Source organism: Saccoglossus kowalevskii, chromosome 1 (assembly GCF_978046115.1).
Source record: "Saccoglossus kowalevskii chromosome 1, keSacKowa6.1, whole genome shotgun sequence".
Classification (NCBI taxonomy): domain Eukaryota; kingdom Metazoa; phylum Hemichordata; class Enteropneusta; family Harrimaniidae; genus Saccoglossus; species Saccoglossus kowalevskii.
This window is the reverse complement of record NC_140641.1, coordinates 27436962-27454999: the sequence shown is the minus strand read 5'-3', so window position 1 is coordinate 27454999 and position 18038 is coordinate 27436962. Positions and strand designations below refer to the sequence as shown.

The following is an 18038-nucleotide window of genomic DNA, read 5'->3' as shown; positions in this document are numbered from 1 at the left end:
TGCTAATAATTGAGAGGACGAGATCTGAATTCTAGACTCTCTGAAATGCTATTTCCTGCATTTTGGGGGGCAAATTTTGCTGACATAGAGGGTTTCAGCTTGATTTGCGACGCCCCCCTCCCAACCTTTTTTTTCGGGTGCCGCGGCCACTGTGAGCATACGAGTTTCTCGGACTACAATGATTCTACAATCTCCAATAAATATGTGTGTGGATGCATTTCCTGGATTCACACTGTGTTCAGTGTCTAAGGGATTTCCACATTTTATCCCCGATCCCCCCAAACTAGTAAGCAATGATGAACTATCTGTCATGAATTAAAACGCATGCATAACATTTCTTTATTCAAATTTACAAAATATGTACAAAATAGTTCTTATCAGATATGTGTTATTTATTTAATTATTGGGGGATACTGACAGATAACATGTGATTTAAATTAAAGTTGAACATAAAAGTCATTTCAACAGCTCTATTTACACATTATATTCTATATTGTCTGTTGTATCAGTAAATTGTTTATTTGTTACTAGTGTTGGTGAGTCTCATAACAAAATACCGCCAGTTATTTGTTTGCCATTAGTGTTATTTTTGACCATATAGAAAACAATTTCTGTCTATTTTGTTGTCCTGTTGCAGATTAAACAAGTTCGATATGGTTTGGTTAAATGCCGCCTCATCGAACCGCCTTCTGATATCACGTGATTTTGAATGATAATAAAGCAAGCGTATAAACATGTCCCAGTATCGTCTTTGTCAGTATAACGTTAAAAGACTGTGCTTTGTCAATTATCATCAGACTTGTACCATCTTGCTTGAAATCAGATATTGTCAACTTGAAATGAAGATAATCATAGCGAAAGACGCCTATCGCAAAGTGTCTGTTTGGAGTAGTACACCATGAAATTCCAATTTTATATAACTTCTGCTAATTGAATGGCTAATTTTTATATACTTAAACAGGTTTAGATTCTTTTACTTATAACTTGATTGGTAGACATGCTAAACATAGCATTATGATATAAGAATATTAATTGTGTGGGTACAAAACCATGCTAATAATTAAAACACCAAAATCTGCTATCTACTATACCTCACCCGTACAAAGTGCAGGCATGAATTATTTAATGTACGGCTTTCAAGGGAACCTGAGACCACAATCGTCAATAAACATGTCAGGATACATTCCCAGGATTCAAACTGTGTTCAGTGTGAGGGATTTCCCCCATTGCATCCCCTATTCCCCCCCATCCTGTTATACAATGATGCACAATCTGTCATGAATTGAAGATACCGCATGCATGAAATAACTAATTTTTAACGAAATAGAAAACAGTTTCATTATATTTCCTTGTCCTGCTGTGGATGTAGCGAATGAGTTAATGTTTGGCTATTGGCTAAACGCCACCCATCGAACCGCCTTCTAATGTCACGTTATTTAAATAATAATAATAAACCAAGGGTATAAAAATGCTCCAGCATCGTCCACCTCAGTATAATGTTGAAGACTCGGCTTTGTCAGCGACCATCAGACTTATCCCATCTTGTTTGAAAATTGTCAGCTTGTGCAAAAATGAAGATCATCATAGCTCTGCTTGCTTCGGTAGTCGCCTGCGTTGCTTCAATCCCAGTTAATGATACCGCCACTGTAAGTTAATATACGCGAAGTTTTGTTTGTATGAACTTTCATTACTTGGATTTCTGCGATAAGAAATTATTTTTAATTTGAATTTTCTAATTGTTCTTTGAACAGTCGCCATCTAGCTTCAAATTGACAATCGGAAATGGTGAACAGGAGATCACGATCGATGAAAATAGAAACACTGAGGTGTACGTCACGTCTGGTTCTGACGATGCCGTCATTATCAAAGACTTTAACCAGGTAAATATACAAACTACATACTCCTCAGATGTTCTATGCGTTTTATCGTATACAATTCAATACATTATATATATCTACAAATACGCGGGTGTTGTGTACATGTATACAGTATGTTGTCCCTGCCTGTGCCCGAAAACATGTTAATTACTACTAGTATTTTTTTAGAGATTGGAGGTGATCGTTCCTAAAACTGGGGAAAGATGTTTCGCGAGACCATTACGTGCGAGTAGAAACGTAGACCCATCCAAGTTGAAGAAGGACTTAAAACATGCCATCGATGAGGTATGTGATGTCATAGTTTTATCATCCTCTCTTTGTTCTTTGATACTAACAAGCAATTGACTAAAATCTAAACATATTTTAATCTGGATGTCACTAACTATCACATATTTTAAAACTGATTAAATTTAAGAAACATTTTTATATTCACTCTGTGGAAATTACAAGTTTGTACTTTTTTGTTTTTATTCCACGTTTCAATGATGAAATATTATAATATATGAAGTCTAATGTCATTAAATCAGCCATTCCGGTGTTCGTCGTTTGTTTAAATTATGCTATTTCGCTTTTTGAGTGGTAGTCACCAATAGTTACACGTACCTTTGTTGTTAAATGCTGGATTCTGACAACATTATCGATTTGTTCTACAGGGAGTCGAGCCACAACTCGGAGACACTAGCGAGGAGCACCTCACCGTAGATAACGTTCCGATAAAAAGCAACTGCTTTGGCGAAATAATCACCGAGAAATGCGAGGGCAGAAATATATATTGGATGGAACCCGTACCACATGGCGACGCCGGTCAGTAGACTGTGTTGTTATATGATTAACTTGACGTTTTTCTAACACGCTTTTGGAAAAGCAATTTATTGAAAATTTGTTAAATTATTCTTGTGATTAACTTTTTCAAAATCTGAAGAACACAACTTAGGGCACCCGAACTAGTGTTTGCACTATGAACCTAAATTTTATGCATTTTGTCAATTTTTCAATTCAAAAAGGCTGCCATAGTTGGGTTTAATACTACAGGGAGATCGCACGAAAATAAGTTTTTGTTCTTTGTGTTTGTCTTTAGTCATTTATTTGATAGAATTGTTTTTAAAATGTCATGAACTTGTAGTGCTTTTAAAACACATTCCGATTGATTTTTTCACTCTAGAAATGATGAAGCGTGCCTTAGACTGTTACTACTATACCTATTGTGATTATACGTATATTGGTTTTGGATGGTGGTCTTACGAGTGTCGGTTGGTCTATAGATGTTACTACGTATAATGCGGCATTACTTTATATCTGAATGAAGTTCGTCTATGCCGATACGCGTTACTACAGAACATTCTAACTTGTGTCAGATACTTGTTATAATTACATATCCGGAAATTGTACTGCCGTTAAAATAAGTTTACACGTTTTCAACTAACCGCCAGTTTATTCTAACCGCGTTCGTTCCGATTCTTTTACATGTAAGATCAGGTAGATATTTACCGCTTCCAATGCACCGAGTCAAAACAAATTTGATGTGTTGTTTTTAAAAACTATACTTACATATTACGTATCTGCGTTGCTAATACAAATACAAACACACTTATAATTAATATCTTGTTGTATTTGTTTACGAGTGTGTGAGAGCATGGGGGTAATTTTACTTCCATGGTGTGAGTTGGTATGCTTTTGTTTGATTGACCCCTTCCTCGTCGCTGCTGATGGTGATTTGTGTCATGTTTTCTCGTACAGGCGACCGAATTATTAAATTTGAATATAGACGTGCCATTGAAAACGAATTTTGTCCATGTCATTTATATAGAGCTAGACAGAATTATTCATTGTATATATATTAGGTGCCCCATCATGAATTTCAAGGTGTTCCGGCAAGCACTCCACAAAGAAGGAATAACGTCTGAATGGAACACCCGACTGAGGTACCCTGAGTGAGTGTGCCACAGACTTACCGGTGGATGGGCGTTTGGGCATTATCATTGGCCGAAAATCATTCACTAACGAATGTGACAACGTGCTAACTATGATTACACCGGGACATGGAATTCGCTTTCACTGTCTGTATCATTATAAGAACTTGCACTTAATTTTGTACATGAAAACGTCAGTAAAGACCATAACGACATTTTCTGTTTGGGATAGCTTGAATAGTTATATAGTGTGATTTGACCTGGCTACGTCTTTTCACAGCCAATAACACTATAACATATTTAAAATATTTTAGTCGCCTTCTGTGTTGGAAACTGGCCATGGGTTATGAATGTCTGAATTTCTGTGTATACAGCACTCGGAAGAGTTCCCAACCTGCGTCACGCCCATATCAAACCCCATTCTCATAATTTAGACCTTGTGGTTACGGTAGTACGAATAAGTGTTAGGTGACCCCGGGGCATTGATCTTTGACCCAAAATATAACCAAGTCTTTCGGGCCACATGAATAACATTGTATGTGAAGTTTGAAAGTGTTATCTTTATTTATTTTTACTTAATATTTTACGAACACTTAGACACATAATGTTGTGATGTTGACGTTGGCCCTTTGTCCTTGCATCTCTAATTAGAACTTTGGGTCACATAGACGGAGAACTCTAGAGTAAAGTTTGAATTCGCAATACAATGTATAACCATTTTCTCCTTGGAGATAAATCGCGATCACGAAATGCAAAATTCACTTATTAACTATTAATTGTTTATTGATAGAAAGCATAATGTGTGACGTTTTATGAGTGAATACATGCTACATTTAGTCACGAACAGACCAACTTTGTTAAGCTTTGATTTTCATGATCATTCTCATCATATGATGGACAGGTATGATTTTCAATGGGGACAGAAAACCGAACGGTGAGCAATATATCGAAGCGCGTAATATTCCGAAATCGGGTGGAAAATAATAACAACGCATGTGACTCTGGATATCATTTTGCCAAGACCAGCAATCATTCACAGTAGGCATTGTGACACCAAAATTAAATCTCTCTTGTCCGTTGGCTCGAGGAAATACAAATAACACCGTGACCAAGAACTGGAGAAATTTCTGATGGGGCGGCTGGACTATAATAGCATTATAGAACAAAATATGGATATAAAACAAGGAAAGTCCCAGTTACAAAATCTACAATAAAGCCGAGGATGGTATCATGTCAACTGCGAAGACACCGTTTTTTCCCCCGATGGGTTCACCGTCAAGAGATAATCAGAGAAGTATACTCTAGTAGTTTTGATGTGAAAGGCTTTCAGAAGAGCAGCATTAATGACATATTCACTGTCGGAGATCTGTCATTTATTTTGAGGTGCTATTTCTCAACAACATAAACATCTCCTGGTGTTTACGTAGTGGAATACTCGAGCAATACACCAGCTTTGTCAGTACAGGTATTCCACACACAACCCAGTAAGAAATAGTTGATTTGACATCCAGTTATTATTATTTTCTCGTCCAATTTGAACCAATCAGTTCACCAATCAGTGCCTAGAATACTAAAACGGTCATCAAGTCAGTAGTATCTCATTTTAAGGCATTGACCTTCTTTTTATTACGAGTATGTATTTATAAGTAGTACAAGTATAACGAGATAATTTTTTTTTTAAATAAAATTAACTATACTATGTAGTTTGAATTTTCGTGGGCCCTGATAAGGCTGCGCAGTCACGCGAACTTTATGACCTGGCTCGTGATTAGTCAGACCAGTATATTAAAAACAGACATGACAATCACAGTCAGCTGGCGCACATGTGATAATAAAATAAATACGATATTTACTATATGGGGGCCGCCATCTTGAATGATGCATAAAACTAAATAAGAGACAACGTGTTAGCGCGAAATTATCCCGACGGGGTGATTTCGCAGTTACAGGGGATTTCGCGCTAACACCTCCATTTCGCGATTTTTTTTATTTTATTAAACTACAAAAACAAATTAATCGCCCCGACTGCGCCAGTCTAATGACAATCATCACGTTCATCGACTGCAATATGGTCGGCGGAGGGTGCTTGCAAGACTGAAGCACTCACAAATCCGACTGCTTGGTTTACTGGTATAATATTGAATACAACATCGTGAAATAGAAGCATAGTATCCATTGAAAACGGTGTGTTTCCCAAATAGCGAGAATTACATTTGTGATACGGATTCGAGCATAGACGACTTTCCCGAAAGTAGCGAGGCTGGGCTGCAAAAATACTCCTGCTCTGTCATGGCTCTGTCAGTTTGCTGATAGTTGATGGAAAAGAATTTTATTTTTGTGACGTCATTTGGTACACCCAGAAGTACAATATCACGCGTGCAAGTTTACGTTACACCCCAAAACGGCATGCGTATCGTCGACTTCCGCGAAAGTCGTCTATTCTTCTTATCCTGACACCAGAGGGCGCACTTACCACAAGCGTGTGAGCGTCACACTGCGTCACATAGGCGCGCGTCATCGCTTGTCAATCGACTGTTCGTCGTTGTGTGTATGTGCGTGTATTTATAACTGGTGCGTCGCAGAATCAAAAACAACATGTCTGCGTAGGTTTCGTCATGAAAGTCAAATACAGCCTGGACATCTTCAAGAAATGGGAATCAGTACCCGACAAGATAAACCAGTGACTAAGAACTGGTATTCATGTTACGAGGAAGCCAGACGACACCAACTTACCTGCCATGAAGCGGCGCGACGCCTCCGGGAAACTATTCTTAATCAAACACACACTGACATTTCGGAGTCTCAGAAACGTGAGAAAAAGGAGCGTATGTCGGGGAAGTTCACCGTCGGTGGTCACCGTACACAGCCAGTATTAAATCACCAAACTTACAACGCATTTCCTCTGCGCTATTCGAATCATATGACTGGATTTAGAAATTGTAGAAAAAACTTACAGTTGACGTTAATTGAGAAGTCGGGCAGCGAAGACCAAAAACGAAAATCGGATCTAGAAGAAACGATCAAACGGCGTGTCGACGAAATGCTAACTGAAGACGAAGCAAACGAGCATTACGAAGGCGACCGAAGCAAAGCGAACAAGATCACCTTTATCATGCCGCAGGTGCCACTCATGTCGCCTTGGTTTGTCGCTAACAGAAGCGCCACTATGACAGAAGAAAGATTACACCGCTTTAAACTTCTCGTCCACGTCTATCCAACAACTAGGGCTACACAGGCACGAAAGACATCCCGGCCGTACTACTCAGTACGAACCAAGACGACTACAACGTATCTCCCAAGTCGAGTGTCCAGTATCAGTTCCAGTAGTAGAACTACAGACAATGGGATGCCGGACGCTGTACTGCCAAATGTAGACTGAACTACTAGTACATAGTCTTTTTTCAATCGTTCATTTTTAGTTTAGATTTTCAGATTATGAGGTGTGTTTTATTTTGATCAAGATAAATCAATAGTTTGGAATACGTAGTCGTTTTATTTGTTAATATTGCGTAGATAATACGCATATTATATTTTCACCACATCTGTGTCTTCTGCACTTTCGTGTAATTTCGCTTTCACCATCATGATTTCTCGAGCCAGGCCGACCGGACACATATGGGTTTTAAAGGGCGGCGGTCGTCGCGCTACGCATGCGCGAGATATGGAACTCATAAACCAAAATTGCGACTTTGACTGTTGCGCAGATCAACGACTTATAAACTTATCAATTACATATTTATCAATACAAATGCCGCACATGCGCGGCGCGACGACCACTACCCTTTAAGAATTATGAAAGATCTAAGTTTCGAAAAAAATACTCCTTTAGTTTGCAAGATATATGCCATCGAAACTATGGGTCTGTTTTTTGTTAGCCTTCTTGTGTGCATCGATGCGTATACATTCCGTACTTATAACACTGACAACAACTGTTATGCAACGTGACTTTTATTTGTTCCACTACGAATACATGTACACGTGGTCACACTGACACCATAAAAACTCGCGATATTGTGGTGTGTAATGGCTGAGTTACGAGTATATTTTATTTGGTAGTTATACATACAAGACAGGTTATATTTATTAGCAGCCGTCTATGTCGGCGACCAATATCTCCAATCTGGTACACATTTCGTTGTGGAAGTTTGCTGGCACGATCTGTACAGCATTCGCATCGAACGGCTCGGTTAGCGTATTTACCGCGAGATTCTGACCGTCTGAATTACCCGTAAAGATCTGAAAGTTTAAAAAGAACAAAAAGTAAGCATTTGTATAGTGAGTGAGATAATTCTAATAATATAAACTTAATTAACTAATTAACGTATATCTCAATTTCATCCTTATTCACTCTTTTTTTAAATTTTGTTTATCCATATTATAGTCTGTATACAAAATCACTGTCCTTCTTGATAGAGAGACCGTGTTTGTGTGGGTACACTTTGTGTGCATAGTAACATTCAATATTTGACAAACAAATTCATGGCTGCTCACTACAGTTTCACGTAAGTATTTAGAATCTTTTTATATTTTGCGAATAGATTGCTTATTGCTATACAAAGTCATATATGGAATAATAAGATACGTAAATTATTTTTTGAGATAAACGTTATATCCCTGTCTGTGGATTACGGAGTTGATAGATTAATAGAAAGTGAAACACAACCCGTTCAATTGCGATTTTTTTTAAATTGGAAGCAATGAAATGTGTCTGGAACAACATCTTGAAAAAAAAGGAGATATGACAGTTTCAGTAGTTTTGCCTATGCTAACACATGGGCGATAGAACGTGTTCTCACGCGAAAACTTTATTTTTGCCACCAAAGCTAATTTTCTCTTCGAATACTCCGCAAAACGACGTAACGTGTCGTAGAGGGGCCATTGTTTTGACGATGAAAAACTCCTGCGCGTCCACTTCGAACCAATCCATCGAAAACCGTGCAACGATATCAACTTCCCCCTTAGTAAAACTAGCGATGGTGATAGAGTACCTCAGCGTCGTATATAGCTACGCGACGACTACCGACAACGAATTTTAGAATACTTGGATTTGCATATAATCCCGGTGACCGGGGCATACATTGATTTCACCGACAATGACTGAATCAAGTGGGTTTGTTACAAAATAATTTAAGTGTACCATTTTGTACAATAACACGGAGAAGAAGACATTTAAGCGAAACACGACGATTTCGAATTTGGTTCACGCGGTAACATATTGAAATAGATTAACGCTACGCACGATGACTGACGATTTATCGGCTGCGACTCGCAAACTTATACCCTGCATACTCCATCCTATTAACGTTGCTGTTACGGCTTAAATATAATTATAAAATACGAACTGTCTGTATCCTGTGTCATTACATTAAAAGTACGTTTTGGTTAGTCTTACCCGTATCGCTCCATTCTCCGTGTAATCAACCCATGGCGAACCAATTCCTTCGACTCTGTATCGTAAAGTGAATGTGTGCACCCAGTGTTCTGCATCACCCTGCGCCTGTGTAATTATACCTGTGACAGGCCGAATTTTCACCGAATAGTCAGTGTTGTAACCGAACTGGACGACTAAAAATTGTTCGCCCTCAGCTGTAGGATCTGCGCACCAGGCGCTTCGTCCCGTTTCGTGCACCTCATTCAAGCGACATCTATTGAGAAAGTAAATTAATATAAACAGGTACAATGAAATGCCCAATAATACGCAATGAATAATAATAGTTGTCTCGATAATTGTTCTATTTTAACAGATGTAAGTTGACAAACCTTGACGACTGGGCTTCAGGCAGACAAGAAGATGCATATATTTGCCAATCGTAAATTGTCTGTTTTTCTAGTCCCGCTGAACACTGTTGGTAGCCTGAATAAATAAGCAACACTTAAATTAGCCTTGGCTTTGCCTCTATGTCACGAATGGTGTCATATAGAAAAAAAAAACGACGAATGATTACCTAATTCCCAAAGTTCTAAACCAATCACGATAGTTTCAAGTTGAAATGTACTCACTTGTGTCATCTGAGTGCACGATCACTGGATCTGAAAATAATTGCAGTACTTTCTCGTTAGCATTGGTGTTTCACTATAACAGTGAAGTTGACATTACCGGTAGTTGAACTAATACGGGTTACTTTTGAACATGTTCAAAATATTTTTGTTATTGCGTGTTGAATTACTTGTACGTTTATTCAGATAGACACGCTCAAAAATATTCAAATTTATCCTTGCTGACCTTAAGTATTCAAATTGATTCCCTATAGACCATTTTCCGTACACTGCGAGAATCACGCGTTATGCGTGAAATCGAACGTAAAAACAGGACAAACAAAGGTCATAGCGTCGTAGTCGCGTCAAACCTCGCGTGGGATTCGACAAACGCGAAAGTATTTCGGGGAAATTTCCATGCTTAATAATGTGCTGTCCACATTTGATGATAGGCAATTTCGATTAAGTGAGGGTATTCGCAAGCAATATTCCTCTGTCGAAGATCGGCCGGTCAATGTAAGCTGCGAAATAAAGAAATTCTAGTTCAAAATCAAATCGTTCGATTTTTGCGGCAGACGTTCGACGCGCGTCTTTCATGCATCTCGCGAGATCTCGCAATTGTTCGGAAAATCACCTATTGATTGACATTATTTGTTGTTCTTTCTACATATACTAATTTCTCATGTGCATGGCACCCGCATTCTATTTTTTTGGGTAGTGATTACTTCACCCATGCTTCACCGAAATTTGGTGAAACGATTAAGTATTTCCCAATACGCGTAACATCTACCCAGTGACGTATTTAGTGGTAATCTTACCCGTCTCGTCTTGCTTAACTGCAATAAAGAAAACAACATCCGAATCGTTAAGGCATTCAACTCAACAAACAGTTTACTGCAATACAGACATGCATATATTCCCCATAGTGACGCAGTGGCATTGAAGGTGAAGGGGGCATCGCAAGTACCTAGATCATAAGTCATACTTTGAAACTTTTCGGAAACATTCAGCGATAACATTCGCATAAAAGAGTAGATGGTTATCCTAGTACTTTAGTACCTTGAGTGCCAACACAGGGATCATAGAGGGACGGGTTATACTAACATTAGCAACAAGCTACTAAAGTAAATTACGTCAGTGTCCACACTAGTACTTACCTACTTCCGTCAGAAGAGCCAGCCTCATGGAGGTGTAGTCACCCGTATGTGACATCGGAGTGATTGTCACCGTGTCTGTCTCGATCGCTTGGGGAAATATTACACGCTCTATTGTGTCTTGGTCGCTCGAGCCGTCGAACACCTGAAACGACAATGTAATCGACCTTTATAGCATCCAGCAATCTGTTAAAATTCTTGGGCAGGGAATAGTTTTTTAAATAGTTGTTTAGGATAAGACAGATATCATACCATTAACATTTAAAATGGAATCCAGGAGAGGGGAATTTGACGGAAGAACAAGTGGGAGGTCCGAACGTGAAGCTAGGCGGTTTGGTGCCGGTTCGAGTCACACACATGTTTCTTTATTTACCATGCCGTCCGTGTATTCGGTGTTATTTACATACTTATCCAGGATAGAGACAAAATCGAGGCATCTCTAAAAAGAGGAAACTTTCAAAATACTAGACTAGAAGGAGCATTTGGGGAGAGTAGTCACATGGTTTGGAAGGCGAGTATGAGCAGCAATTACATTTCTCATCTTGACAACCCCAAAAAAACATTGTTGTTTGTGCGATTACTACATGTTGTACGTTCGGCATTTCCATCGCCGTTGCCTAGATATTGGCGCTCATATAAGGGTTTTGTCAGAGGTGGCATTCGTACTTCTAACACGTAAAGCATCTTGTGTTAGGCACTCACGACGTCACATGATCACTTGACCGCCTAATAATTGTTTCGATAACCGCAGTCCTAGTTTTCGAACATTATTTTCTAAACGTCTCAGAGTTATGTTAATACATGTCATTTCACGTCGTTTATAAACTGAATAACAGCAGTGATCTTTACCTGTGTATTACCGTCCTTGTCACTCATATTCACCACGGTGTCATCGGACGTGTTATAACTAACCGTGAACGACGTTACCCATTCCGAGGCATCGTGTCTCCCTTGAATATCTACACCGATAATTAGCATAGGATTGACCTGAAAAGACCGGACAACAAAAACAACAGCATATAAGTTCCCCACCCCGGGTAGTAACTTGCTTGTCGTTGATGTGTGATAGTATAATCACTATTGCTATAGTAACCTTAGTTGACTATTGAAGCAAAAACAATCAAGTTAAATAAATCATAGGCAATGGAAATCATTACTATAAATAAACAAATGTTATGAGTCAGTTGGGATGTTCCAGATATCAATTCTCTGAAAATAAATGTATTATACTTATACCGTGACGTACTATACTTCGTTACTATGATAAGTCATAAGAGGCAATGAATCCCGAGAGCCCAGTAACCAGATACTGCTTTTCTGGCTTCACATACTTTCTATTTTTTTAGTTTTAAAGTGGTTCCAAATCCAAACCCCTGTCAAATTTACAGGAATGCGTCGCTAATACCTCGATACTCCATACGCTTTTTAACAAAATGTTGCGACAAATTTCCCCTTCACTGACTAGATTACCGCGTTTTTGTATTTGTTTTATGTAGTGCGAGCCGTTTTCTACTGAAACTCTGATTCTTTGAAGCTTGTGAATGATGTCCATACCGACTTAGCAATTTGTTAGGATTGAAGAACGCCCTTTTTTTCAAGGATTATATATTCAGTTGTATGTGTTCGAGACCCAGTGGCTCAAATCGTTCCCCTTTGGAGGTACACTGCTGTACCTACATATCCAATGGAACCATCCGTTCTAAATGTACACCATATGTTTTGGTGATTAGAGTGGCAACGATTTAAAAGTCACTTCAGATCAAATTTCTTACCAGATTCACAGTCAGGTAACAATCTCCGTCATTTGCAGCGAGTACAATCCAACCAGAATTGCTGTTAAGTTTAATAGCATTATGGTCTCCGAGAGGAACACAAGACGATTCAATTCCACTAACAACTTCATCGTCGTCGGGATCTACCGCTAATAAAACGAAATACAAATTTTATATTGGTGGGGACAATGAAAGGGCTTCTAGACTATTAAGATGTGATTTTAGTGAGATATTGAATATTTACTTACTCGTAACTACTGGTTCAGTAACGACAGGGGGTTCAGTAGGTGGCTTAGTGGGAGGTTCAGTAACGGCAGGGGGTTCAGTGGGTGGCTTAGTAGGAAGTTCAGTAACGACAGGGGGTTCAGTGGGTGGCTCAGTGGGAGGTTCAGTAACGACAGGGGGTTCAGTGGGTGGCTTAGTAGGAAGTTCAGTAACGACAGGGGGTTCAGTGGGTGGCTCAGTGGGAGGTTCAGTAACGACAGGGGGTTCAGTGGGTGGCTCAGTGGGAGGTTCAGTAACGGCAGGGGGTTCACTGGGAGACTCAGTGGGAGGCTCAGTAACAACAGGTGGTTCAGTGGGTGGCTCAGTGGGAGGCTCAGTAACGACAGGGGGTTCAGTGGGTGGCTCAGTGGGAGGCTCAGTAACGACAGGGGGTTCACTGGGAGGCTCAGTGGGAGGCTCAGTAACAACAGGTGGTTCAGTGGGTGGCTCAGTGGGAGACTCAGTCACGACAGGGGGTTCAGTGGGTGGCTCAGTGGGAGGCTCAGTAACGGCAGGGGGTTCAGTGGGTGGCTCAGTAGGAGGTTCAGTAACGACAGGCGGTTCAGTGGGTGGCTCAGTGGGAGGCTCAGTAACGGCAGGGGGTTCAGTGGGTGGCCCAGTAGGAGGTTCAGTGACAACGGGCGGTTCAGTGGGTGGCTCAGTGGGAGGCTCAGTAACAACAGGGGGTTCAGTGGGTGGCTCAGTAGGAGGTTCAGTAACAACAGGGGGTTCAGTTGGTGGCTCAGTGGGAGGCTCAGTAACAACGGGTTCTATCACATATTCCTCTTCGCACCAGTAATCTGATAAAAAATAATATGAAACACATATTTCGGATTCATTTTTTATCTGGGGTGCAATTTCATTCCTTCGAAAGTATGTTTGTTTGTTTGTTTGTTTGTTTACACGTGACATAACTACAATATGATATAAAGTAATAAAATAATTACCTTTGGCTTCCTCTAACGTACCGAATTCACAGTCATTTTCTTCTGTGAAAGAAGCAACAATATTAGTCTTGCATTTGTCTATATGCATGTATCATGAAAGAATTCAGGCTATCATCCATTACAATATAATATTTAGTGGCTACTTACCATTTGCCCAAAATTCATCGCATTCATCAGCTGAAAAAATCAAACCAAATAAATGCATCCATGAATATCTTGACAAACTGTTAGTTTCGAAATATTTGAATATTTTACTAGTATTAACATTAAACGTTTGATTGTATAAACTCAAGGTAACTGAATATGTGTTTTGTTTTATTTCGTCTGCATACGAATATCATGCGAATAGATATGTACAGTTAATTTATGTGTTTCTATTGGTCTGGTGGTATGTGAGCCTGAGAATGTATGCGTGCACTTGCCATCGAGCATCAATTGAAAGACGAAATCGAAATCAAAATCTTCGAAGTCCATGCTGCATTCACCGTCTTCATTCAACAGAAAATCGTCATCTCCATGATGTTGTATCCAATCATCACACTCGGATGAACAGTCTTCGTCTTTGTTGCCATAGAAATTTTAAAAGATGAGATCATAATTGAATTATTTAACTTATTTAACAAACAAAGAACAATTAAAAGATTCGTGTGCTTTTTTCAACAAATGTATTTTCTAATGAAATTTTAAACTCTTTAGCTCAATTTGTTAAATAGCTTGACAGGGCATGCTACATGTGTACTGCACATACAGAAATCTATGCAACATTTTTGTAACGTACTTGGGGGATTGACCATGGAGGGTTTTGTATGTTAATAAAAACATTGTACAGACAATCTGATTCTTTACTGGAAGGCAGTGAAGAGTAATTAAATCAGGTGTAATATGCTCATATTTTCTTTTCTTCAAAACAATCCTAGCTGTTGCGTTATGTACCCTCTGTAATTTCGACAACTGTGCGTTTGTTATGTCATATAATAAACTATTATAATCCATTCTAAATCCATTAAGAACATGAACGATGATCTTGGTGGTTTTATCTGATTTGCATTATCTAATTTCGGAAAACTTACAAAATATAAAAAAATAAAGATATTATTAACATATCATTTAAATTAATTATAAAATTTGTTAAGTTGCTGGGGCTAAGGTTAAATACAAAATATCAATTTTCTCGAGATTTAATTTATGGCCGTACATGTGAACTAAATGTGTGCTCTTACCTGTACAGCCCAGAGAGTCGTAATCATAGTCTTCACACACGTATACGTCGTCAATGATGACTACAAATAAATTGGTACATTATAACTCATATATTATTCATCGTGAACAGTTCAACCTGTGCGCCAAATACGTTTCTCCCAGTAAAAATGAGGCCACCAATACCGTAATCAAGTGGAAAAGGCCCTAACGTTATATCAAATGGTACTGTCACTTCATTAAATGGTTGCTCTAATGTGTTCGAATATCTCTAATCTCAAACATTCGTACATGTAGCGCATATATTCAACACGAATGAACGTTTACACATTGATATCTTAGACAAATTCAAATCAACGAGAGAACATACTAGTGACGTCGACGTTCAAAATGTTTTTGCATGGCTTTATTACGTACAATTTTTACATACCTTCCCGGCGACGAGTCCCAAGATCATTCCCCGTCATTGGCGCTGGCCCGGGTGGAGCTATGTCACGGGCTGCTTTGCCTGCCTTATCGTCCTCTGAAGGTGACACCGAATCCGTCTCGACTTGTACCGTCTCAACGACCTGGGGTTGTATACCAGCAACAGCATCGCGGCGAAAATGAATATCTGGTACCGTTCCTGGTTCAAGTTTAGCATATATATTGCGTAATACGCTTTTTCTGAGAACTGAGAGAAATATAGTTAAATAGTCAGTTAAACTGTATGATGTTCCAATAGGGCTTAGGCCGCAGTTTCGCCATCTCGCCACCTATCTAGTAGTGTAAGCGAGTAGTCACGCCATCTCATTTGGAGTAACTTATGCCCACTCGCTGAATTTAACATTCTGTGTGTGTTGCAACTAAGGTCAATCATGATGTCCTAGTACATGAATACGATAATAATAAAGATTACTATTACTATTACGAAAAGAGACTGTCAGGCCATTTTCAAGTTGTTTGGTATGACATGGAGTCGCTTAACTCCATTTCGTTTCGAAGCGAGTGTTACTATCTCATTTCGTGCGACATTCGAAAAGTGACAGTCGGAACAATTTTGTTTAGTGCGACGTGAAGTCACATAATTGTGTTTGTTGCGGCTCGAATCAAATCGCTTCATTTCATTTGGTGTGAAGTGAATCTCGTTTTGGCATGACGTACGAAAACTGGCAGACGGACCATGTCGTTTGATGTAGTATGGTTTTCTTATAACTACTAAAGTGGAATTTCACATTTATCTTACCTCCATGAACGGATTTAGCGTTGATGGTGTGGTGACTGACCATCAGGTACACGAATACCAGCGTCCACCATTCACTTCGCCTGGTCATTATTGGTGGTGGGCAGTTTATCCAGTATAAAACGATTCAACGTATATTATTCTTGGTAATAAAAAATAATATGTAACATTAAAATTAGGGTTATACCGCCGGGCTACTTTCCTGCGTGAAGTTATTATTGGACTAGACTGACTGATTTTTCTCCGAACCGTTGTTCCAGACCGCGAGGAGCCAACGTTGACTGTAGCGTCAGATTGAGTTATGCGAACGTAGGACTGAGATTATTCGGTAGCGGTCGCTCTTACACAATATAGGCCAATTCGTTTTATAATTTTAAGCACATTTTCATCAAGACTAGACTTTGCACATCATTGCGACGCATGAAACTGTACACACAATTCCTCGAAATACATTAATAGTTTTACACATGAAAAGTAATTCAGCACATTCAATATAAATCAACTGATCACTTATCAAATTAAGAAAATCAAAACATTGGCATTGTTGATCACTTATATATGTAAAGAAATAATAGAAATTTTTTGTATTCACGTTGGAGCGCGAGATGCATGGAAAGTAACAAAACGTAGACCTACCTTTTGAAAGCAACGACGACACGATTGAAAAAATTGGTGCGTGTGAGATTGTTTTTACCCAACTGAGCATATGTAATGGTTCCCATCGAGAAATACTATCTATTGTATGCGGGATTATTTGGTTATTAATTCTGATATGAATATTCAATAATTTAATAACAAGTTCCAATGAATGTTATTGATTATTTTATTAAATTAAAAATCGTACTATTTATTATTCCATTTATTGAAAACCCAATATACACCATGCTTCGGGCTCGAACGCGTGTCCATTCTTGAAATCGGCCCAACACGACGCCCAACATACCTTTCCTACGTAAGACGCGCGCTCTAGCGGTGAATCGCGCCAGTGGAGTAAATGGGTGTCAAAAAGGCCGTTCACAACCTTGGTATATTTTATAAGTGCAGTCGTCCGTCCAACAATGAATATTTTGTCTTTGACACATGTCAGAATATACTTGTCCGCTAATGTTTGTTTTTTTCAGAATTGTCAGACACCCATGTCCGAATGGAAAGCAACAGACACACGCGTTCTCATGGTGTTATCCTAAATGTTATTGGATCGGTGAGAAAATAGACATATGTATTACTGTAAATATCGATATGTATATGTTTAGGCATAAAAGCAATTATAAAACCAATTATCATCACGCTATAGTCAACATAATTAATACGAAAATTTGAAATATGATTCTTGTATTGGTATTTATGAAATTACTATAGAAATGCCACACCCAAGAAATTGTTCCGCCGGTGTTTTACTAAATGGAGATCATTGGTAGTTACATCTTGAAGTCAACTATAAGTTGACAGTCACGTATCTATTATTACTTGACTGTCAATTTGAACCATGGTTTTGACGCTTTTTATCTTCACTGTCAACAGCGCCCTCTTTGACAAACAGCGCGAAAACCAACTCATTATGTGAATAAATAGTGTACGGGAACATTCGATCCAAACATGATTGTCAATTTTCGAAATCGGAAACATTGTTTGGCTAGTTGTGCATGTGTTGATATTGCTCTCATAGTCTTGCGGCTAGTAAAATTGCCTCTATGACCGAATTCATCGATCAAACGCTTC

The 18038-nt window shown here is 38.9% G+C and overlaps 2 protein-coding genes across 2 annotated transcripts; one reads left to right on the top strand and one right to left on the bottom strand.

Moving 5' to 3' along the window:
* Window positions 1-1497: 1497 nt before the first annotated feature.
* Window positions 1498-3475, top strand: LOC102803396 (uncharacterized). The gene is made up of 5 exons (XM_006823347.3): window positions 1498-1646; window positions 1752-1880; window positions 2046-2162; window positions 2531-2681; window positions 3040-3475. The coding sequence occupies exons 1-5, from the start codon at window positions 1572-1574 to the stop codon at window positions 3153-3155; spliced, it is 588 nt and encodes a 195-aa protein (XP_006823410.2). The 5' UTR covers window positions 1498-1571; the 3' UTR covers window positions 3156-3475.
* Window positions 3476-7717: 4242 nt separating this feature from the next.
* LOC100378689 (uncharacterized) lies at window positions 7718-17009 on the bottom strand. The gene is made up of 16 exons (XM_006823354.3): window positions 16956-17009; window positions 16323-16461; window positions 15528-15770; window positions 15121-15180; window positions 14323-14460; window positions 14048-14077; window positions 13901-13942; window positions 12938-13753; window positions 12690-12838; window positions 11767-11904; window positions 10921-11062; window positions 10582-10599; window positions 9788-9817; window positions 9548-9641; window positions 9180-9432; window positions 7718-8023 (listed from the first exon to the last, which is right to left on the bottom strand). Exons 2-16 carry the CDS (start codon window positions 16408-16410, stop codon window positions 7871-7873), a joined length of 2394 nt encoding a protein of 797 aa, XP_006823417.2. The 5' UTR covers window positions 16411-16461; window positions 16956-17009; the 3' UTR covers window positions 7718-7870.
* Window positions 17010-18038: the final 1029 nt, after the last annotated feature.